The sequence below is a fragment of the Peromyscus eremicus genome, chromosome X (assembly GCF_949786415.1).
Source record: "Peromyscus eremicus chromosome X, PerEre_H2_v1, whole genome shotgun sequence".
Lineage (NCBI taxonomy): Eukaryota > Metazoa > Chordata > Mammalia > Rodentia > Cricetidae > Peromyscus > Peromyscus eremicus.
In genome coordinates, this window is record NC_081439.1 from 99,729,176 (window position 1) to 99,754,072 (window position 24,897).

A 24,897-nucleotide genomic window follows, 5' to 3' on the forward strand; every position below is an offset into this window, starting at 1 on the left:
CCTCAGGCTTTGTAGCCAAGGATACTCTGAACTCTTTGTGTCCTGCCTCCATCTTCCAAGTGTTGAGACTCCAGATGGGTGCCACCATGCCCAGCCAAAAAGGCTGTTGTGCTCTGAAGTGGCTTTTCAGTGCTTCTGTGCCTTCGGAATCCTTCAGTCCTTCAGTAACAGATGCTTGTTGATATAATTAGTAAGTTATTTGGGGCTTTTTAAGATTGACCCTAACTTTCTGGTTTGAAAGTCCAAATTCTGAAGGAAATCCTGCAATGTTAGGAAGGCGGCATAGAGAGAAAGTGTCAACAGAATAAGAAATTTCAATCTCACTCTGTGATTCAGTGTCTGCCCCTACCCCAGCAGAACTTGGGAATTTCATAGCTCTGTCTTGAATGTGTTACAAATGGGCTAGACAGAAACTATGTAGGAGGCTATTTCTGTTAACAAAATGACGGTGTTGCTGTAAAAGGCAATACTGGAATTGGAAAACTGACTTGTTTCTACAGTCAGCCCTCGAAATGTATTTTGGGCTAAGTCTACCTCCGCTCTAAAAACAAGCAAACCAAAAGGCTAACTCACATATGTGTGAAATAGAAAATGTGAACATTAGATGTTGTAAGTTCTTAATAAATTACTTAAAACAGTTCTTTCTGTGGCCAGGGTATAGCTCAGCATTAGAACATGTGCTTAGCATGCATGCGGCCCTGAGCTGCATCCCCAACAGTGCAAAAAATTTTTTCAAATACAGTCTTGGGAAGTCTATTGTCGTGCCAATGTAAGAGTACTATTTCTATCTAAACTGATATTTAATGATAGGATAATATGTAAAAGAATGAGTGTCAGGAGTGCTAATGAGGGAAAATATAAGTCAGTATTTTAATTAGCTGTTTCATGATGATGAAAGTAAAATAGTAAACGTTTTCAATTGTGTCCTTTATGTAGTCGATTTCTTTTTTGAGACAGAGTCTCACTGTGTAGCCCTGGATGGCCTGGAACTCCTAGAGTTCTGACTGCCTCTGCCTTCCCGGTGCTAGGATTAGAGGTGTGTGCCACTGCACCTGGCTATCAGATTTGATTTTAAACATTGTTAAGCTCTTCAGCTTTTTTATATCTATCAATGTCTTTAATCCTTAACTTTGTAGAAACCCTCCTCACTTTATCACTGTTTGAAAAGTTTAATATATGTTCTGGGGAAACGTGTTTTTTAACCCACAACTGCTGACTGATCAGCAGTTAGCATGTAGTAACATCTGTGATCTTTGGACTTGAAACTGTTTCACTGTATCTATACTTCTCAGTCTAGTAAGTCTGTAGTTTCCTAAAGTTTAATGGAAGCTAGATTCCAAAGTTTGAAGTCTTATTAATCCATACACTTTCTCCTGTAATACAGTGTAAAGTTTATAATCCCTACTTTAAAATTTATTCTGTAGGGGCATTATTTTTTGTTAACTGGCTCCTAGCAACTGGATGAATATGTTTTTATTTTTCATAGGCAATGTAGTTTAAATGTGACAAGTTTGTGGTGTATAAGTATTATGGGTTTTATTTTGATTCTTCTTCTCCATAGAGTAGATATAGTCAATGAAAGAAAAGGTAGGAGTTTATTTCAAAACCTACCATTCCTTGCATCGGAATTCATTTGGATAAGATCTGCAAAGAATAGTGTCAATGACAGATCCTTAAAAAAAGTAGAAGGCTAAAAGTATTTTATTTTCAGCTGATTTGTGTTATTGCTTCAAACTGTGTTTTGTCACCTGAGCTCTAAGTCAGCCATTGTTTCCCAAAGCAAATCTTCCTGGTTTACAACACACACACATACACACACACACACACACACACACACACACACACACACACACACACACATTTCTAATCAAACAAAACATTGAGCTAGGAAATTTCTTCTTTGTTACATTCCCAGTGAACAAGATAGTGACTAGAGTTCTGTTTATATTCTTCCTAGTTCTGTCTGTATTCTTCCTAGTTCTGTCTATATTCTTCCTAGTTCTGTCTGTATTCTTCCTAGTTCTTTAGGCCCATGTAAAATCTGTGTAGAACTATTGTAATTGAAATACTTATTTTGTTCTCTAAAGAGACAAGCTAGTTTCTCACCTCTTCACCAGTTGTTCATGGGATTTTCTCTCCTTTTTTGAATTTGTTGTACAAAGATAATAGTAAAAAATAGAAAAGTTGCTCAGTCCTACCACATGTATTGTTACAAGTATTCTGTGTTCCTTGTATGTCTTTGTCACTCAAAGTGTAGAGTAATTTTGTCTTGAGTATTTTAAAATTGTGTGACCAGGCTTAGGAGTCTCATTGGGAAAGTAGGAATACATGATGATCCAGTGTGAAGGTAGAAACAAGACCAGAAATAAATATGGGTGGTAACCTGTCTCTGTTTCATTGTAATAATAAACATGATGAAGTGTTCTAGAAGCCAAAACATTCGCTTTCAGAGTTTGGCACTGAGGCTTACCTTATAGTAGAAGAGGTCTGTGAGTAGGAGAACCTTTCTGACTGGTTAGGATGAGCTACAGAACTGTTGCCATTTTGTTACCCAGCATACCCATAAAAATGTGTATCAAGCCTGGAGGTAGGCACAGAGAAGGACCAAACAGCTAAGGGCCAATGGGTGAACTTTAGCAATGTTTGAAATTCAACTCTGTACTTGCCAGACTCCAAAATCATGATGTAGTGTTGAGAAAAATCTTTTCAAAAACAACAACAACAACAACAACAAAACTTATTACAGAATGGATAATGAATAAAAGCAAAAACGCAGTTGGGTTGTGTACTACAAGTTTATTATTCAATAAATATTACGTGGTTTGATGTGCTGTTTCATATTTTTAATGTATTGATTGTTAAAGGAGTCCTCAAATGTGACACAAGAATCAGACAACTTTAAAAGGGATCGACTCCAACAAAATTTGTTTGGTTTCAGTGATGTCCCTCAGCCATTGTTCTCGAAATCGAATACTTCCTGGTCTGTAGAGGAAGGGAAAAACACACACACATGCCCACACAAAGTTTTTATAATCAAGCAAAACGTTGAGGCAGGAATTCCCTCCTTACATTCCCAGTGAGCAAGATTCTGGCAGGGTTCTAGCTCCATTCCTTACCGTCCTTTAAACCTATATAAAAGACTTTTAGAGAGCTGTAATGCAGTAACATGGGTTGTTACATGTGAGCGAATTCAGTGTGAGTTTCCTGTGGATCTTTATTGGAAGGGGGTCCTGAAACACGATTTCATTCTATAGTCCAGACAAGTCCGAAACTTACAGCAATTCTCCTGCCTCAGCCTCCCAAGTGCTGGGGTTATAGACATGAATTACAATGCCTAAAAGGGATTATTAATCATAGTAAATTCAGTATAATTCTGAAGTTTTTCTGAAGAGGGCTAGGGCTGTAGCTCAGTGGTGGAGTATACCTGCCTAGTGTGTGCAAGGCCCTGGGCTTGATACCCAGCAACACACACACACACATTCAAGCTTTAAAGTTTGTGGAGAAATAACAGACATGACTCACTTTGCCCTACTTTGTTCTATCAACTAATCCTTAAGTTTCTAATTACAGGAAAACAATTTTCTAGACTAATGCTAGACTCCTACTTTCAGCCCATACTGTAGGGTAAGTGGTCAAAGGTGAGGTGAGCCCTACATGAATTGTCTGTGGCCGTGGGCCTGCTGGATTCCTAGAATGTGACAACCTTTGCCTCCAAATTTTATTTACCTTTGAAGTAGTCCTGAATTCTCAAAGACATAAGAGACTTCAACAGGCATATCCTAAGAGAGAAGGACAGATGTTAAGCCTGGAGCAGCACACCAATGCTTAATTCTCCCACTCTTCCCTTATCCATAAGTATATATTTGCATTTTCAGGACCCATCTTCTTTATTAACTGGGAGTCCGTTAATTGGTTCTGTGTCACTTCAATCTGATTCTGTCAAAGATGTGTTTGGTCCCAGATACCTTAAGCTACACCACAGGATTGGAGACAATTGCTAGAGGCGTGTGTTTTCTCAGTAAGCATGATTCAGTCTTTTGCCCTCTTTATTACTTTTGTTGGCAGGGGAGGGGTTGTGCTTGTTGAGTGTTTTTATATCGAGGTTTAGTTTTGTTGTCTTCTTTCCATACTCCAGTTTAGTCAGCCGTGCCTCTCACCTCTTAGGAATGGAACCAGAAGGAAATAACATAGATGAACAAGGTTGGGCAATTTTCATTGAAGCAGGGGTTTTGCTATGCTACCTGTACTGGTGGTACATACCTGCTGAGGCAGGAGGATCAATAGCTACAATAGTAAGTCCCTGACTAAAAAGGAAAGGAAGCCAGGCATGATGGCACCTGTCTGTAATCTCAGTACTCTGGAGGTAGAGGTAGAAGGGTTGTCACAAGTTTGAGGCCAGCCTCCTGGTCTACCAAGTGAGTTCAGTGTCAGCCAGGGCTACATAGCAAGACCCTGTCTCAAAGAGTGGGGAGGGTTTGGGGATGTAGCTCGGTTGGTAGAATACTTCTCTAGAATGTATTAAACCAGTGTCACATAAATTGAGCATAGTGACACATGCCTGTCATCCCAGCACTTGGGATGTAGAGGCAGGAGGATCAGAATTTTTTTGGGGAGGGGCAGGGGGAGAATCTTGCAGCCTAATGGACTAGCAGCCAGGGTGCTTGTTTATTTATACAAAATTTAGTGAGTAGGGATGCATTCATGTTGTTCCAAAACATAGATCATACCATTTTTGTGTTTGGACATGTGTTTCACTTTTTCTTGTTCCTTTTTCAGTCATCATTGGTAAATTATGACAAAACAGAGTTATCATTTCTAATCATTTTCCCTCAAGTTTTGACATCATTGATGAACAGAGTTATCATTTTTACTCATTAACCCATCACCCAATTTTTATGAGTCTAGAGGCCGGTAGCTTCCGTTGCATCAAGGATGCTAGACCAAAACAAAATCTTCAAGCCAGCCCACACATATTGCCATGTCCGAAGCAGTGGATTATTAACTCTTTTTTTTTTTTTTTTTTTTGTTTGTTTTTCAAGACAGGGTTTCTCTGTGTAGCTTTGCGCCTTTCCTGGAACTCACTTGGTAGCCCAGGCCGGCCTCGAACTCAGAGATCCGCCTGGCTCTGCCTCCCGAGTGCTGGGATTAAAGGCGTGCGCCACCACCGCCCGGCGGTCAGAGTGCCCAGGAAAAATCCTCAGGCCAAAGCTGCTGCACTTATTATTCAAATTCTGACATGGTAATTTAAGCTAATCTAACTTTGTTGCTGTATATGCCACATAATTGTCGGAGTGTACAGTGGGAAGAGGCTTGCAGTCTGAACTGTGGCCAACTCCTCTAGCCCACCGAATCTTGTTGACCTTTTTGAGTGTACCTTTTTGATTATCTTGTTCCTGAGTAAGTAGGGGACAGATATTTCAAGAATGTCTCATAGCCTCATAAAGAGGCCTCTGTTTTCTTTATGTGTGTCACAACCTCTAGGGCGTGAGGAAGACCTTCAAGTAGATAAGGATATCTCCCTAAAAGTGGGAGGGGTAGTGTGTTCAGAACTTTCCTTGGGGTCTTAGAAGCAATACTCCTGGAAGAATGCATAAATGATTCATAAGAAAATTTCCATCAGCCGGGCGGTGGTGGCGCATGCCTTTAATCCCAGCACTCGGGAGGCAGAGCCAGGCGGATCTCTGTGAGCTCGAGGCCAGCCTGGGCTACAGAGTGAGTGAGGATCAGAATTTCAAGACCATCCTCAACTGCATTTCGAGTTGGACTATATGAAACCCTGACACATAAAAAAGGAAAAAAAGATAGGAAGGAAGAAAAGAAGGGGAAGGGGAAAGCAGTAGAGAGAAGAGGGAACAGGCAATGCATGTTTCTGGTTTACTGGAGGAATAGCAAGATCAGAGTGGCAGAAGCAGAATAAAGAGGAAAGGGTAATAAAGCAGAAACAGCACACACATATATATATATATACACATATACATATATACATATATATGTATACACATAAAGACATACATATATGCTAATAGATATTAGATATAGCTCATAGGCCATTGTTACTCAAACATAAGCCTCTAGGTGTACGCTGTCAGAATTAACTAGGAGTTTGTTAAGAATGCATTATCTCAGCTGGGTGGTGGTAGCCCACATCCTTAATCCCAGCACTCACGAGGCCTGTGGATCTCTGGAGGCTGAACTGGGCCAGAGCCACACAGAGAAACCCTGTCTCCAAAAACCAAAACCAAAACCAAAAAACTCAAAAAATGTATCATCTCTAGACCTACCCAGACCTGCTAAATCAGAATCTTCATTTAACAAGATTTTCGAGTAATTTCCATGCACTTTGAAGTTCCAGAACTACTTGGGGGACATTTTATACAAAGGACTGGTGGCTGGAGAGGTGGTTCAACAGAGGACCCATGGTAGGCAGCTTACAAACTGCCTGAAACTCCAGATCCAGGGTATCTGAAGCCCTTTTTTGGCCTCTGTATGTTAGCTGCACTCATATGCACATGTACACACACACACATAATAGAAATAAATCTTTAAACACAGGACTGACAGAAATTTACTTTAAAGGGCTCAGTCTAGCTGGCTACTACATGTGGGCAAGGACGGAAGGAGAGAGACCAGTTAAGCTATTGAAATAATCCTGAGGGGGCGGGGGAGAGAGAGAGAGAGAGAGAGAGAGAGAGAGAGAGAGAGAGAGAGAGAGAGAGAGAGAGAGAGGGAGGGAGGGAGGGAGGGAGGGAGGGAGGGAGAGAGAGGAGAGGGGAGAGAGGAGAGGGGAGAGGGGAGAGGGGAGAGAGGAGAGAGAGAGAGAGATAGAGAGAGAGAGAGAGAGAGAGAGAGAGAGAGAGAGAGAGAGAGAGGGGAGAGGGGAGAGAGGAGAGAGAGAGAGGAGAAGGAGAGAGAGAGAGAGGAGAGAGAGGGGGAGAGGGGGGGAGAGGGGACAGAGGGGAGAGAGGAGAGAGAGAGAGAGAGAGAGAGAGAGAGAGAGAGAGAGAGAGAGAGAGAGAGAGAGAGAGGGAGGCAGGCAGAGGCAGTGGGGAAGGATGTGGGATCCTGTACGTATTTTCTTAATGGTTTAAGGGAAAGAGAAGAGTCAAGGAAGAGGCATCAACTCAGATGCAAAGACTTGAAGTGGGTTAGATGTGGGATGGGAAATCAAACATTCAGTTCTAGGGCTGGGGATGCAGCTCAGTGGTCAAGCACTTGCTTAGCATTCCAAGGTCCTAGGTTCAACCTTCAGAACCACAGCAACAAAATCAGTTTTAAAAACAGTAAGTGAGATGTTCATTAACTCTACAAATATGCTAGAGATTTGGAAATCATAAGGTCTAAGTGACATTCATTTTTCTTATTTTTGAGCTGAAGGAATCATACTATGTCACCAAAGCTGGGTATAAACACTTTTTAAAAAAGTTCTTTTCTAGGTATAAACATTTTTTAAGTTTCTTTCCTTTCTATTTTATTGTTTATGTGTATGTGGTTATGATAAGATAAAAAGATTATTGAATCTATTTTTAGAAAGGAACTGCTTGTTTTAAATAGGATAAATAATGAAAATTTTTATCTGAATTTGTGAAATGATAATGGACTGGACATTGTTAATGTATATAATGGAGTTTTTGTCTGAATCTGTCAAATGTTAATGGACTACACATTGTTAATGTAATTCTTGACTGTATATACTGTATATGCTTTTTCTTATATTATAACTTTATTTTAGACAAAAAAGGGGAAATGTGGTTGATATATTGTGTATCCTAATAAACTTATCTGAGGGTCAGAAAATAGAACAGCTACTAGATAGACATAGAGGACAGAAAATGATGGCACACACACCTTTAATCCTATCACTTGGAACAGCATGGTGACACACACCTTTAACTCCAGCACTTGAGATCTCATATCTTGCTTGGGAAAGACACACACCTTTAATCCCAGGAAGTGATGGCAGGAAGCAAAAAGGTAAATAAGGCGTGAGGACCAGGAACTAGAGGCTTTTAGGCTTTTAAGCTTTGAGCAGCCGTTCAGCTGAGATCCATTCGGATGTGGACTCCGAGGCTTTCAGTTTGAGGAAACAGGATTGGCTGAGAAGTTGGCAAGGTGAGGTGAACTGTGGCTTGTTCGGATTCTCTGATCTTTCAGCGTTCACCCCAGTATCTGGCTCCTGGGTTTGTTTTTATTAATAAGACCTTCTAAAGATTTGTGCTACATGTATGAGTGTTTTGCCTGCATGTATGTTTGTGCACCCACGTATGTGCCTGGACTGGAGTTACAGATGGTTGTGAGCTGCCATCTGGATGCTAGGAATCTAACCCAGGTCCTATGCAAGAGCGGCTAGTGCTCTTAACCACAGAGCCAGCCCTGGATTTTATTTTTAAATTGTGTGTGTGTGTGTGGGGGGGGGTATATGCTTATGAATATCCAGAAGCTAGAGTGTAGTGTGAATCCTAAATTGGTCTTTTAATAAAAATCCCTGGGCCAGATATTGGGGTAAATGCTGAAAGATCAGAAAGACAAAGGAACAAGCCACAGCCACCTCTTACCTCTAGGACTCCTCAGCCTGAAAAAGCTTCAGTTCCTGTCTCCTCACGCCTTATATACCTTTCTCTGCCCAGCCATCACTTCCTTCCTAGTGCTGGGATTAATGGTATGTGTGCTTCCCAAATGTGTGAGATCTCAAGTGCTGGGGTTAAAGGTGTGTGCCACCACTGCCTGGCATCTATGTTTAATCTAGTGGTTTGTTCTGTTTTCTGATCTTCAGGCAAATTTTATTAGAATTTATACCCAATATATCACCACATTTCCCCTTTTTTGTCTAAAATAATAGAAGAAGGCTATAACTAATATAAGAAAAACTATATACAATAAGTACAATAAGTATATACAATATATACAGTTAAGAATTACATTAACAATGTACATTCCATAAAATTTGACAAATTCAGAGAAAATACTCCATTATTTATCCTATTTTGGTGAGTCCAAAGTGTACCTGATTCATTTTCTATCCTAACTTGTATTACCAACCGAAAACTATCTTTAGATGTTTTTCAAACTTATACACTTTACACCTCTTTGGTGAGTTTCTTTTCGAATTTGTTAACAAGGAAAACTATAACTATCTAATCTTCAAACTCCCTCAGAGACCCAAGAAGGAAATAATATTTACTGAGTAAGCAGGAAGTGCAAACAAGCGACTTCCAAAAAACGTGAGAAATGACAGAAACAGCTGGCTTCTTGGACAGTCACCCAAGGTTCCTCTGCAACATTGGGACATCCATCTTTGGCCTACAGGCCTAGCATATTTGACAGATTCATCTGTGAAGCAGGATTTTTTGAAGGGCTGCCCTACTTTGTCTTGGCAAGATTTGGCAGGCAGTCCTTTCTTTTGTGTCCTGCTTGTCCATTTAGACAGCATATTGTCAGCAGTTGAGGGAAGGACATTTTCTTGCCCAGTGGCTAACTTTTGCCATAAAGAAACTCCATGTGGAGTTTCTTTGATACTCATCATCTTCTCTGAAGTAGATTGGTGCTGTCAGGAGCAGACATGTCTCATTGTCATAAAAAAAAAAAGAATCTATGTTATTAAAACATCTTAAATGTCATATTCTGTAGATCTCTGAAGTGTTTGAAGATGACCTATCTAAAATATATCTGTTTGACCTTGAAAACATACCTAATATGACTACAAATTTTATTTTAATAGGTGACTAACTACTAACCTGCATCTCTTCAGGTCCTAATTAGTTGGTAATTATAACTTTCAAGGACTAGCAATTTGTATTACTTGTTAAATGAACTGTGTAGGTACAATACCTTAAATAAGATTAGAAGTATATGTACAGTATGTTCTAACAAAATTAATCTCAAATTTGTATCAATATAAAAAATTTGTATACAGTATAGAAAAATCCAATCCAATGTAAAATATTTAAAACTAGTAGTTGCTTTTTAAAAGTAGATTCAGTAATCTAACTTTTTATCTTATCATATCCATATCCTTCCTTTTTTCTTTTCAGAGTAGATTCAATAATCTACCTTTTTATCCTATCATTTCTATATAATACATTTCTATATCACTAGAGGTCTTGGATCCTGTGGAGCTGGAGTAGTTATGAGCCCTGTGACTTGGGTCCTGGGAACCAAATTCAGCAAGAGCAGCAAGCGCTCTTATCTGCTGAACTACCTCTCCAACCCTGCCGTAAACTCTTGGGTTCAAGTGATTCTCAACCTCCCGAGTGGAGTGATAAGAGAAAACTGTGCGCCACTGTGCCCAACTTGAGGTTTTGCTTGTGTTTGAAATGTAGATCTTGTTGCTCAGGATGGTATGTGAATTCAAATGATCCTCCCATTTCAGCCTCCTGAACAGGTGGGCTATAGGCATGCATCTACGTACTCAGCTCTGGGCCATAGTTAAAGCCATATGACTGGATAAAATAAGTACAGAGAATGGGACTGGGTATTGGGCCATTTCACCATGAAGTTGTTAGTGTGAGGCAGGCACACCAGTACCTGCTGCAAAGGAATGGTGAGTGAGGCACAAGGCACCCCAGGAGATGCAAAGTGTTGTGGAGGACAGAGTGATCATCATTAAGTGCTGCAGCTGGACCAAGTAAGATGTGCTGGAGATATAGCTCAATGCAGAGTAACTGCCTAGCATATACAAGGCCCTGAGTTCAATCCTCAGCACCACGTAAATAAATAAGTAGTAAACAAATGGCTTGAATTTGCTACAGCGAGCATGGTGGTACACAGCCTGTGATCTCAGCACTGGGGAGGCTGAGGCAGGAGGATCATGATTTCAGGGCCATCCTTGGCTATCTAAGTAGTTAAAGATCAGAACCTGTCCCCATGAAAACCCAATGTTTTGCAATGTTGGGGTGGGGAGTTGATGATGCCCATGACTAAAGATGTCATCATTGCTGAATCCTCACTGAAGGGACCAGAATGCAAAAAAAAAAAAAAAAAAAAAAAAAAAAAAAAAAGAGCTTACCGGAGGTTTGCTCTTGTTGAACTTGATGGTAAAGTAGGCGAAAGCACTGACTCTTGCCAAGGGTCTTACAGCAGTGGGGGCACTCCAGCACACACGGTAGATATAGTGGAAGGAGTGAACTAAGTCTTTCTTCTCAATAAAATCTGCATAGTACACCCAGCGATTTTGAAACCCCACAGTCTTTTTCGATGGATTTAGAGAAACCTCACAGTGAAAGAAAAGCAGAATCAGTTCAGTTCAGCAAAGGTGGTACATAACAGTCGGGGTTACAGATTCTGAATTCTTAACATTTTTTTAATTTTGATTCAAACTAGAAGCAGCTCTCAATTATTCTCACAGTAGAGGAGAGATGGAATAATCTGAGAATGCAAAACATTTGAGATGAGCTTTGGACTGTGGTGGAAGCAGAATGAGGCAAGGGTTAAGGTGTGTATGGACACACCATACTTCACGTCCTCACTTGGGAGCCAAGTGTGGGGCTAAATTGGAGAATAATTAGTGATTGGAATAGCTGTTCTGCTTAGCTTACCCCAGGAGACCTACATGGATGACTAGAAGGTAATGAACCCAATTTCAAGTATCTGTAAATTTGGACTGACTTCATTTGTTGTGATATGTGGTTTAGAAAAGAAGGGCGAAGCTCTGGGGGAGATTTCTCAGTAAAGGCACTTGCTCTGCAAGCCTGAAGACTTGAGTTCAACCCCCAGGATCCGTGTAGAGATAGGAGCTATGAACTAACTCCACAAGGTTGTCCTCTGACCTCTCTACATGTGCACTGTGGCATGTGCATGACCCCACCTCCTACTCACACAATAATAAAGTATAAACGTAAAATAAGCCCAGAAGAGGAATAAGTCAGGCAATTGGATTATTCTTCACATGCCCTCAAAAGGCAGGCTGGGGGTGGGGAGGTGCAGCTCAGTAGCAGAGTGTGTCTCATGTGTGTAAGGCCTTGGGTTTGATTCCCAGCACAGGTCTTTTTGACTCTTTGAGACAGGGTCTCACTATATAGTCCAGGCTGGCCTCAAACTCAAGATTTCTTCTACTCCTCCTCCCAAGTGCTGGGATTACTGGTATGTGTCGCCACACCTGGCTTAAAGAGCCAGTGTGCAGATATTAACTGAAGACCTTGGGGTATCTCCTCTGTCTGAACTTACTTTTGCAATCATGATGGGAATGGCCAACTAAAATGAACTATACTACTGACAGCATCAGTATCCATTCAGAGCCAGGTATAGTGGTATAGGACTATAACTCCAGCCCCTAGGGGGTGAAGGCAAGTAGATTGGGAGTTCAGTCATCCTCAACTACCATTCCAGGCCAGTCTGAGCTACAAAAGTCTCTGTCTCAAAAAGTGGAGGAAGGCTGGGGAGATATTTCAGTCAGGAATGTGCCTGCTGCGTAAGCATGAAGACCTGGGTTCAATTCCCAGCACCCACTTAAAAAGCCATGTATGGGGATCTCTGTGAGTTCAAGGCCAGCCTGGTCTACAAAGTGAGTTCTAGGACAGCCAGGACTACAGAGAGAAACCCTGTCTTGACAAAAACAGACAAACAAAAAATGCCATTCGTGGTGCTGCGTACTTGTAATCCCAGTGCTGGGGAGGCAGAGACAGGCAAATCCTTGCTCAGAAAGTCTGGCATAGTTGGTGAGCTCCAGACCAACCAGTGAGAAGCCCTTTCTCAGAAAAAAAGGTACAATTTGGACAGATCCTAAGAAATAACAAAAAGGCCGGGCGGTGGTGGCGCACGCCTTTAATCCAGCACTCGGGAGGCAGAGCCAGGCGGATCTCTGTGAGTTCGAGGCCAGCCTGGACTACCAAGTGAGTTCCAGGAAAGGCGCAAAGCTACACAGAGAAACCCTGTCTTGAAAAACCAAAAAAAAAAAAAAAAAAAAAAAAAGAAATAACAAAAAGGTTAGCAACTCCACATAGGCATATCAACGAGCATATTGTTCATTCAGTCCTTTTGGTCCTTCGTAGTATTGCATTAACTTTCATTCCTGTGTGCCCTCTCCTGCTGTGGCTCTCCATCTCTCCACTCCTCTCGGATCCTGGTACCACTATTCCACTTTAGCTTTTGTTAGTGCTCACCAGACCCTGGGCAGCAGCCTCCTATCTTTCCTGTGTTTTCCTCAACCTCACTTCTCCTGACCACCCTGTGCTGCGAAGCCGGGGCGTACTTTCCTCAAGCCTGGCTTCAAACCTACAAGCTTAGCTCTGAAGGCCAAAGAAAGTGAGAATGTCTCATTGGGGCAGGTAAGATTTCCCATGGTCTAAGCCGGGCCGTGGTGGCGCATGCCTTTAATCCCAGCGCTTGGGAGGCAGAGGCAGAGGCTGGCAGATCTCCATGAGTTCAAGGACAGCCGGGTCCATAGAGTAAGTTCCAGGACAGCCAGGGCTACACAGGAAAACCCTGTCTCAAAAAACAAAAACAAAACAAATTCCCACAATCTGGATTAAAAACCAAATATGACTTTTTTTTTTCCAGGATGTTCAATAGTCAGCTTCAGCACTCATTTCCAGAGTACTCTAGATGTCCTTCCTACTGGAAACTGTGCATGGTACGTAGTGGGTGAGAAGTCAGCCTTTCCTACATTCTCCCAGGACCACCTGGCTATAGTGGCCAGGGCCTTGGAAATTGCCCTTGGAACTATAGGCTTGGACTGGGCTAGGGGAGCTCACCTCCAATTTCAACGAATCTCCCTTCAAAAAAAGTATATGAGAAGGGATTTCAAGCCATTCTCTTTTATCTACCCTACTCATAATGCAAAGCAGCTGTGCTTCTATTGCCCAGAAGCCACCTGAAAGAGTCAGAGCCAGACACAAGTTGCAGGTGGGAAGAGGATTGATGGGCATGCACATCGTTAGCATTGCCATCTAGGAACTATATTCCAAAGTTACAGCAAAAAGACTGTTGATCCTGCGTGGAGAAAGTATCTCAGCAATAGGAGCATTTGTAGTGCAGGTAATGCTGTCAGTTCAGTCTCCAGTACTATATATGAACATAAAGATAGTTGACCCATCCACATCCCCTCTGTTAACATGAACATACTAATATTGTTGGAGGAAGCTATTTTAGAGATGCTTCTATCTCCTTAGGCCAGCTTGCCCCATTGAATAGGGCAGCATGGACAAAGTATTTAAGTGGAATTTAAATTGGGAAATGTACAGTTAGGATGATACAGGTGCGTAGCAATATGGCTGCACTTTTCTCTTTCAAAGATTGTCCTACCTTGGGGCTGGAGAGATAGTTCAGTGGTTAAAAATGCTTACTGGCTGGGGAAGCGGTGCACCCTTTTAATCCCAGCATTCGAGAGGCAGGGGCAGATGGATCTCTGCGTGTTTGAGGCCAGCCTAATCTACATAGCAAATTCCAAGCTAGCTTGGGCTACCTAGTGAGAGCCTGTCTCAAAAGATTAAAGTAGGGCTGGAGAGATGGCTTACTAAGAACGCTGTACTAAGTACTTACTAAGTACTCTTTCAGAGAACCTGCGTCTAATTCTCAGCATCTACATGGCAACTCATAGTCACCTCTCACTCCAGTTCCGGGCCATCTGACCCCCTCTTCCAGCCTCCACAGGCACCAAGCACACACAGGGTGCACATACATACATGCAGGAACAAACACTAGTACATATCAAAGAAAAAGATCACTTTTAAAAGAAAAGAATATTACCTGAAGGGTGTACAACGCCTCCATTAAAAACATAAAACAAGTAAGCAAAACTTTTCAATCTTGATTTTGGAACTCACTAGAAAATTATGTTTACTTATTCTAGGTGTCTCTGACACCACCCCTTTGGTTTTCATGACGTCAAACTTTTGATCAATGGAGGACTTGTTTGTTTGTTTGTTTTTATTGTTGATGTTGTTGCTCAGACCCTGGAGTACCAAACTGGAGGGATCAAAGTCACTTACTGAAATAAACTCCTCAATTTGCTTTCGACCCTTTTCTACTGTGAATTCCCCATGAGAGATCCACTTGATGTTCTTGATGGGGTTTCTGGCTTCTGAAAACAAGGCATGGGTGTGTTAGTTGCCTGGTGGTGTGCTGTTACAGTAATGAGACAATCCTTTAGGCAAATAAACCACAAGCTTACCTTCCACGAATTCAACTGCTGCAGCCACAACGCTCTCAGCTATAGTCCGAGCTAGCTCACTTGTCTCGTCGTCTACTTTTTCTGCTATCACAAGCCTTTTCTCTTTGACCTCGGGCACAACTTTCTTCTCTTTCACTTCCACCGCGGGCGCCTTCTCTTTGATCTCGGGCACAGCCTTCTTCTTTTTTGTCTCTGGTACGACGTGCACAGCTTTGAGTCGCTTTAGCTCCCGCACAGGTGGCACTTCCTTCTTCTCTTTCACCCTTGGCACCGAGATCTTCTCTTTTACTTCTGGCACAGTGGGCACGACGGGCACAACTGGCACGACTGGCACAACTGGCACAACTGGCACAACTGGCACAACGGGCACAGCAACGGGCACAACGGGGGCAACAACTGGCACGACTGGCACAACGGGCACGACTGGCGCAACCACCTTTGGGCTCTCTTTTGGTTCTACCGGCGGCGCAATTTTCTTTTCTTTTACTTCTGGCACGACGGGCACAACCACCTTTTCTTTCGTCTCTATGGACATAATCTTGTTTTCTTTTGTGTCTGTCACAATCCTCTTGTCTTTTAGGTCCGTCACAAATGTCACCATCCTCTTGTCTTTCGTCTTGTCTTTGGGATCTGAGATCGTCACAGTCTTCTTTTCTTTGGGCTCGGCCACACTCTTTTTTTCCTGAAGATCTGTAATGATAGTCACAGTCTTTTTCTCTTTCTGCTCTGTCCCAGGCTTCTTTGGGTCCGCCATGGTCTTACTGTCTTTTGACCCTGTAGCAACATTCTTGGGATCTGGAACGTCCGGTTTGTTTGTCTTGGCTGTGCTAGCTTTCTCCACAATCTTCCCCTTCAGGGCTGGGGGCTTTTTTTTGTTATTCATTTTTGCCTGGATTAAAAAAAAAACAAACAACCTCAAGAATTGATTCTATGTGTGCAGGGTTACAGGGCACAAACACACTCACATACGTACACACACTCTCTCTTTTTAGAAAAATGTTTTTAGAGTTATTTATTTATGTGCGTGAATGTTTTGCTTGTGTACATGTCTGTGCACCAAGTGTGTATGCCTGGTGCCTGTAGAGATTAGAAGAGGGCATCCGATCCCCTGTAACTGGAGTTACTGACAGTTGCATGCCACCATGTGGATGCTGAGTATCCAACCCGGGTCTTCCATAAGAGCAACAAGTGCCATAAAACACTGAGTCATTTCTCCAACCCCTACATCCTGTTTGCTGGAGGATCAAAACACTCAGGCAACACTGGTTGCCTCTTGAGAAGAGACTAGGGGTAAAGGGAGTCGGACCTTACTTACTGCTGACCGTTTTTATCTGCTTGCTGAGATGGACCTTTCCTCAAAACCAAGGATTTTCCATTGTTCAAACTGAGAAGATTTAAATCAAAATGTAGTAGAGAAATTCCTAGCTTCCTTAAATACTAACTTCAAATACTGGCTCTAAATGACCCAGTCCATGCTTTGAGCAACAAAGGGTACGTGATTATTTTTAAGATTCCATTTTTTATTTTTAAATATATGTGTGTGGGTTTGTGTAGCTAGAGTTTTCCTGCCTGGCCCTAGGTCAGGACAAATCTCTGTCACCCGCCAGTCCCACAGCCGCTCAGACCCAATCAAGTAAACACAGAGACTTATATTGGTTACAAACTGTATGGCTGTGGCAGGCTTCTTGCTAACTGTTCTTACAGTTTAAATTAATCCATTTCCATTAATCTATACCTTGCCACATGGCTCGTGGCTTACCGGCATCTTCACATGCTGTTTGTCATCATGGTGGCTGGCAGTGTCTCTCTGACTCAGCCTTCCACTTCCCAGCTTTATTCTCCTCCTTGTCCCACCTATACTTCCTGCCTGGCCACTGGCCAATCAGTGATTTATTTATTGACCAATCAGCAACACACTTGACATACAGACCATCCCCCAGCAGGTTTGTGCATGTGGACACAGGTGCCTAGAAATGCCAAAGGAAGGCTTTAGATTGCCCTAGACCTGTGGTTATGAGTAGTTGTAAGTCACTTGATGTGGGTGCTGGGAACCAAACTTGGGTCCTCTGGAAGAGCAGTATGTGCTCTTAACCACTGAGCCATCTTTCCAGCCCCAGCATGAACTTTTTTTTTAAGTTGTGAATTGAGATAATAGAAATGTATTCCAGTAATAGTAGACAACTCATCTAGCCTTGGGAAGGCTTGGAGTCCATCTCTAGCAACACACACACACACACACACACACACACACACACACACACACACACACACACATTGAATCAAGAGCCATAGCAGCAGATCGGTGTTTCTATCTTGAGTTTTCCAGGTATATAATTCTATTATCTCAAAGAAACTATTATTTTTACCATCTCTTTACCTGAACATATGTGTTGTTTGTGTTTATTAGCTTTTGTTAACCCTTTCAAAAAATGGTAAATGGAAGTCAAGGTGATGAGTATCCTCCTTTGTATCTGGATTCAGTGGGCACTGCTTTCTGCTGGCTTATGGTCTGAGATTTGAAACTGGGAATAGTGGCAAACGTCTGTAATCTTAGCATTTGGGAGACAGGAGGATTGCTGCAAGGTCAAGGCTAGCCTGGGCTACATAGTGTATGTTAGGTTAGCCAAGGACTGCATAGCAAGACCGCCCCCCCACCTGTTGGAGCCCATTTAGGTTTCCTAGTGGCTTTACCCAGCAGGTCTGCATAAAAGGATGATTGGACCACGGGCCTGAGTGCCATGGTCTCACTTGGCTGTGCTGGGGGAGGTCTTTTGCTCCACCCCTTGGCATTCTTTTAAAAGCCCTTTGGCAGAGACAGTCTGGGCCCCATGGATTAGAATCCAGGTCCTCTCGAGGCTATCCTGTGTTTTCTATCTGTTTCTCTCCCCTCTAAATTTCTATCTAATATTTCCTGCTGCCCCTGCTCAAGAGGACCCTGGGGGAAAGTGGGGGTAGGATGGCCCCCACACTGGCCAAACAAAAAATATGGATAAGCCAAGTGTGGAACTACATGCACACCTGTAATCTCACCTGGGAATGAGAGGCAAGGGGATCAGAAGCTACATTGGAGATTTAAGGCCATCCTGCTGTGGGATGGTCTGTATGTCAAGTGTGTTGCTGATTGGTCAGTAAATAAATCACTGATTGGCCATTGGCTAGGCAGGAAGTATAGGCGGGACAAGGAAAAGAATTCTGGGAAGTGGAAGGCTGAGAGAGGGACACTGCTAGCCGCCATCAGGACAAGGAAGATGTAAGGTACCAGTAAGCCATGAGCCATGTGGCAAAGTAAAGATTAATAGAAATGGGCTAAATATAAGAGTAAGAGCTAGACAATAACAGGCCTGAGCTAATGGCCAAGCAGTTTAAATAATGTAAGAGTCTGTGTGTTTATTTTATAAGTGGGCTCTGAGACTGGCGGGACTTGGTGGTGGGAGCTGGAGAGAAATTCTCCAGCTACAAATGGCGTCCAACGTGGTGGCAAGAGTTTCCACCTAAAAACTGAGAAAAAAGATTCTAAAACGGAGCTAAAAACAGTTCCTAATTGTCTCTCTCAAATAAGCGGCAGCTGCCGGTTTGAGCTACTGGCGGGTTCCTAGCGTGTGCTCTCGACCTGCAGTATGGTGGGAATGAGGCCTCTGCAAGTAGCACATTAAACTGTGTGATGAATTTAGCCTTTGCTAGTACAAAACAAAAAAAAGAGGTTTCTGGGCTACACGCTACTTTGGTAAAAGTGTAGACCCACTATTTCTGAGAGTCATGGCTCCCAGAGCTGGCGGAAAGCGGACCGCCGCCATGTTGGGAAGCTGAAGTGGGCGGAGCCAGCAGCCACTGCGCCATTTCAGGCTTAGAAGGCTGCAGTTTAAAAGCAATAGGCTCAAGCTAATATAAAAAAAATAAGCCACGTAAAGATGACTACCACACAGAGAATCTGGATTATGTTCTCTTTGATATTCGTAACTGAAGAAAAACATTTGATTACAAAAGCTGTTGAATTATGCCAAAATGTGTATTTTAAAGGTACCTTGACTTCAAAGTTTGGATGTAAGGATATGTTGCTTTGGAAAAGAGTCTCTGCTTTTGTTTCCACAGAAAGCCAGAGACTATGGATTTGTTCCAGATTAAGATACATCAGGTTTGACCAGCCAAGACCCCCTGAAAGGTCACCAATGACACCATGGCCCAGATGATTCAACATCCAGAATGGTTTCAAGTCAACTGGCTCAGATATACAGCCTCACGGACTACTCCATGATCCTAAAATTTTCTTTCTGTCTCCATATGATACAGCGCCCCCCTCCAGCAGGAAGTAGTAAGAGAAGCTACGCCCAAATTCCCAAATATATCAAGCTGGCTTTAGAGATGGAATTGGCTCACTCCCCCTCTAAACCCAGACATATTGCTCAAAAAAAAAAAAAATGGTTAAGAGATTCTTGTGTCCCAAATCAGAAGAGCCCTCTGGTGTGGGACAGAGAAAAACCAATATTTTTATTTAAATCAGGTTGATTATAAATACAATCTCTTTCTAAAACAAAAAGGGGGATAGTTTAGATATGATAGGATGAAAGGGTAGATTATTGAACCTACTTTTAAAGAGTAACAACTTGTTTAAAATGTTTTACATTGCTATAGATTTTAGTTTATTGATACAAATTTAAACTTAATTTTGTTATACTGTATATATATTTCTATTCTTGTTTGAGGTATTATGTTTATGTAACTCATTTAAAATTGTAATGGATAATTAAAAAATAGATTAATAGTTAGTCATCGATGATAATATTTGTAGCCATGTTAGTTAAGTCTTCTAGGTATACATAGATATATTTCAGATAGATAGGTAGTCTTCAAACACTTCAAAGACCTACAGAATATGGCATTTAAAATGTTTTAAAAGTTTAGACTTTTTGGACAGTGAGACATGTCTGCTCCTGACAGCACCGATTTACTTCAGAGAGGAGGATGGGCATCGAAGACACTCCATACGGAGTTTATCTTCACCTTGACAAAAATAGCCATTTGGGCAAGAAACTGTTCTTGCCTGGACTGCCTGATCAACTGGACATGCAGGACCCATACAAAGGTGACCACTGAACTTTGCTTGACAAAATGGTCCTTCAGGTTCCTGCTTTGCAGAGAAAACTGCCAGACATTCTACAGGACACAGAGAAAAATGAATAAGAGACTCTAGGCCTGTGGGCTGAAGACAGATGCCCCAACCTTACAAGAGAACTTTGAATGACTGTCCAGGCTGCCAGCTGTCTCTGTCTACCCTACAAGACTCCTAAGAGTTGCTTATATCCTTCTCCATTTCTCAGGTAGTAATATATCCTTCTGAGGTCTTTGATGTGGTTAAAGACTAGATACTTACAATTTTCCTTAGTTATAATAAAAGATAAGTTAGATATAAAACCTTAAACTTACAAATATAAGATAGATAGGATCTCTTCTTTAATATTGTAACTGTAATTCTTGCTTGATAATTGTTTTGTTATATGTAATTTTACTATGTTAAAGTTAAAACCTTCCTTTTTAAGAAAAGAAAAGGGGAAGTGCTGTGGGATGGTCTGTATGTCAAGTGTGTTGCTGATTGGTCAGTAAATAAATCACTGATTGGCCATTGGCTAGGCAGGAAGTATAGGCGGGACAAGGAAAAGAATTCTGGGAAGTGGAAGGCTGAGAGAGGGACACTGCTAGCCGCCATCAGGACAAGGAAGATGTAAGGTACCAGTAAGCCATGAGCCATGTGGCAAAGTAAAGATTAATAGAAATGGGCTAAATATAAGAGTAAGAGCTAGACAATAACAGGCCTGAGCTAATGGCCAAGCAGTTTAAATAATGTAAGAGTCTGTGTGTTTATTTTATAAGTGGGCTCTGAGACTGGCGGGACTTGGTGGTGGGAGCTGGAGAGAAATTCTCCAGCTACACCATCCTGAGCTACATGAGACTGAGAGAGAGAGAGAGAGAGAGAGAGAGAGAGAGAGAGAGAGAGAGAGAATATTTGAGCTGGGCATGGTGATATGGCATATGCCTGTCCTAGTATTTGAAAGGCTGAGGCACGAGAATTGTGAGTTGGAGGCCATCTTGTGTTACATACTGACACTCTGCCTTTAAAAAAAAGTGAGCTGAGCTGGAGAGATGGCTGAATGGTTAAGAGCACTGGCTGCTCTTCCAGAGGACCAGGGTCTGATTCCCAGCACCCACATGGCAGCTCATAACTGCCTGTAACTCTAGTTCCAAGGGATCTGATGCCCTCTTCTGGTCTCTGCAGGCACCAGGCACACATGTGGTACACAGACACATGCAGGCAAAACACCCATACACATAAAATTAAAAACTGGAAAATTTTTGTTCCTGTTTGAAGAAGACTTTAAAAAAATCATAAAGGCAGCTCAAGTTTTTCAAACACCTTCAGCATCTATATTTTATTTTTATATTTTTTAAGAAAAAAATTTCATTCATTTTACACACCAAAGATCCCCCTCTTCCCTCCTCCCACCCCCTCAGCCTCCTCCTCCCAACCCACCCCCATTCCCCTCAACACAAGAAGGCAAGGCCTCCCATGGGGAGGCACATTCAATAGAGGCAAGGCCAAGTCCCTCCCCCTGCCTCAAGGCTGCATGAGGTGTCCCATCATAGGTAGTGGGCTCCAAAAAGCCTGCTCATGCACCAGGGATGGAATCTGATTCTACCGCCAGGGGGTCCCCCAAGCAGATCAAGCTACACAATTGTCTTGCCAGCCTTCAGCATCTATTGATACCTTCAGCAATAATTGAACCTTGGCTTTCTCAGGATTGTGAACAGGTGTCTATCACATAATAGGATGTGTCCATCGGGAGTTCTTTTTTTTCCTTTTTACATCATTCCCCTTGAGTCTTGGGCTCACTTTCCTTGCTACTGATTAAAACTCTTGGGGGCTGGAGAGATGGCTCAGTGGTTAAGAGCACTGGCTGCTATTCCAGAAGTCCTGAGTTCAATTCCCAGCAACCACGTGGTGGCTCACAACCATCTGTAATGAGATCTGGCGCCCTCTTCTGGCCTGCAGGGATACATGCAGGCAGAACACTGTATACATAATAAATAAATAAATCTTAAAAAAAAAACAAAAACAAGACGAAACTCCAGTTCTGAGAAATCATTTCTTTTTTCTTTTTCTTTTTTTTTTTTTTTTTTTTTTTTTGGTTTTTCGAGACAGGGTTTCTCTGTAGTTTTGCACCCTTCCTGGAACTCACTTTGTAGACCAGCCTGGCCTCGAACTCACAGAAATCTGCCTGCCTCTGCCTCCCAAGTGCTGGGATTAAAGGCGTGCACCACCACCGCCCGGTGAGAAATCATTTCTTTCAGGCAAACCTTTTTTTTTTTTTTTGAGGCAGGGGTCTTATTCTGTAGCATTGGCTGGCCTGGAGTTCCCGAAGTAGACCAGAATGGCCTTGGACTCACAAAGATCCATCCATCTGCTTGATTAGGTATACAACACTCAGCCTCCTTGCCAGCAAACCTTTACATGGAAGGATGGGATGGTAGTAGATGTCTTTCCAAACTGAGCTCTTTACCTTTCTACAAATAAAGCTCCCAATTTTGGGATATTTAATGTGCCATGTTTCATTTAACTACCACAACCCTATGAATGAGATGGACACTGCTACTTTCCACACCCACTCTCCTCTATCTCCTGCTTCATTGGAAGGCCGACTGGAATAGACCACATGAAATGGCCCTCTAGTGCCCTCTAGTATCCTAGGGAGGGCACACACTAGGAAGAGCTTGCTGACAGATGTGTGAAGGAGAAACTACATTCCCTGATGGCCCACCCCCTGTGTGGGGCACCTGTGACTGGCTGCCTGGAGAAGCATCTAGCTTCTTAGGGCTGCTGTCTTACACAACTTCTCAGTCTGGTTCTCTCCAACTCCTACAAGCCTCAGCAAGCTGAATTCTGTCTCTCTCTACTGTGGCCACAGGCCACATCTTTGTATTTCCTTGACCAACTATCCTAATTTTAGTATGCTAACATTTTTTTTTTTGAGACAGGGTTTCTTTGGTATCCTTGGCTGTCCTGGATCTCCCTATGTAGTCCAGGCTGGCCTTGAACTCACAGAGATCCGCCTGCCTCTGCCTCCCGAGTGTTGGAATTAAAGGTGTGCACCACCACTGCCCAGCTAATAGTATGCTAACTTTAAAAAATGTTTATTTATTTTAGTTTATGTGTGTATGCCTTGACTGAGTGTATGTAAGTGTACTGTGTCTGTTCAGGAGCCTGTGTAAACTAGAAGAGGGTTGAATCCCCTGGAACTAGAGTTACAGGTAGTTGTGAACCAGATGATATAGGGGATAGGAAAAAGAAATACAAAAAAATATAAATTGAAAAAGAGGTTTCCAGGGATCTGCTCTCATATTCATCTAGTCCAGAACATGTTCCTTCTTTCTGCAAGTCTCCTTTTTAGTTTATACTTTTGCATTTATTTCCTTAATTGGGAGAGGTATGGGTACCCCAGCACACATGTAGAGGTCAGAGGACAACTTGCAGAAGTTGGTTCTCTGTTGTAGAATATTATTTTAAGGTGTGTTACTTTTGTTTATATTGCACTTGTTTAACTCTGTGAAGCTGTGATACTGTGCCTGTCTAAAACACCTGATGGTCTAATAAAGAGCTGAATGGCCAATAGCAAGGCAGGAGAAAGGATAGGTGGGACTGGCAGGCAGAGAGAATATATAGAAGGAGAAATCTGAAAGGAAGAAGTAGCCAGAGAAGGAGGAGGACTTTAGGGACATCCAGCTATACAGCAAACCACGGAGTAAGAAACAAAGAAAGGTATACAGAAACAGAAAAAGAAAAGCCCAGAGGCAAAAGGTAGATGGGATAACTTAAGGAAAGCTGACAAGAAACAAGCCAAGCTAAGGCCAGGCATTTATAATTAAGTATAAGTCTTTGTGTGTGATTTATTTGGGAGCTGAGTAACAGCCCCCCCCCCAAGAGTAAAAATAATCATCAACAGTTCTCTCCTTCCACCACGTGAGTCCTGGGGAACACCTTTATGCACTGAGTCATCTCACTCTCAGTGCAAGCCCCATTCATTAAAGACAACCCTTTGTTTTCTTTTTCAACATTATTGGTCCAAGGGTATGGTGGACACTATACAAGTTCCCATGACCATCAATCAAAAAAAATCTGCATACCCTTTAAGCATTCCTGTAATAATTACAGACTAATGCTCATTTAGACCTTGATATTTTCATTTTCCACTCAGTTCACTTCCACCTCAGTTTTCCTCTTACTACAGCTGGGGGAAAACAGGACCATCTGCTGGAAGAAACAGTCTTCCCAAAGCCATTTTTGGCTGCATAGCAAGTTTGAAAGCAGCCTGGGTTCCATAGACCCCTCTCTCCAAAACAACATCAACAAACCAGAAAGGGAGGGATCGAGGAAGGATAAAAGGAAGGAAGTTTTTTGACTTCACCCATCTATGGACACACATTATTCTTCGGTGTCCCTCCCAGTGGCTTCTTTGAGGTCTGGGTGATTAATAGAACCATGGCGGGTCCCATTTGAGGCCTCCCCCATTGCAAAGAAAGCCCAGTACCTAAACAAGCAGATTCTTGTTTGAAGCAGTAGCAGAGGTAGCTAGGGAAGCCTTAGCAGTCTCTCAGCACTTTGCCCCAAGGTTCCTAAAGAGAATGTTTACAAATGCTGCCATAGCAACGATGGCACAACAATGGGAAACTAAGCCCATGTGCCCCTGTCAATAAAAGAGAAGAAAGCAAGAGGAGGGAAAGAGAACGCCTGTTACACCTGCCATTTG

The 24,897-nt window shown here is 42.4% G+C and overlaps 1 protein-coding gene across 1 annotated transcript; it reads right to left on the bottom strand.

Moving 5' to 3' along the window:
* Positions 1-2,781: 2,781 nt before the first annotated feature.
* On the bottom strand, positions 2,782-24,771 carry Akap14 (A-kinase anchoring protein 14). The gene is made up of 6 exons (XM_059250659.1): positions 24,679-24,771; positions 15,104-15,992; positions 14,922-15,013; positions 11,003-11,206; positions 3,727-3,779; positions 2,782-2,982 (listed from the first exon to the last, which is right to left on the bottom strand). The coding sequence occupies exons 2-6, from the start codon at positions 15,984-15,986 to the stop codon at positions 2,889-2,891; spliced, it is 1,326 nt and encodes a 441-aa protein (XP_059106642.1). The 5' UTR covers positions 15,987-15,992; positions 24,679-24,771; the 3' UTR covers positions 2,782-2,888.
* Positions 24,772-24,897: the final 126 nt, after the last annotated feature.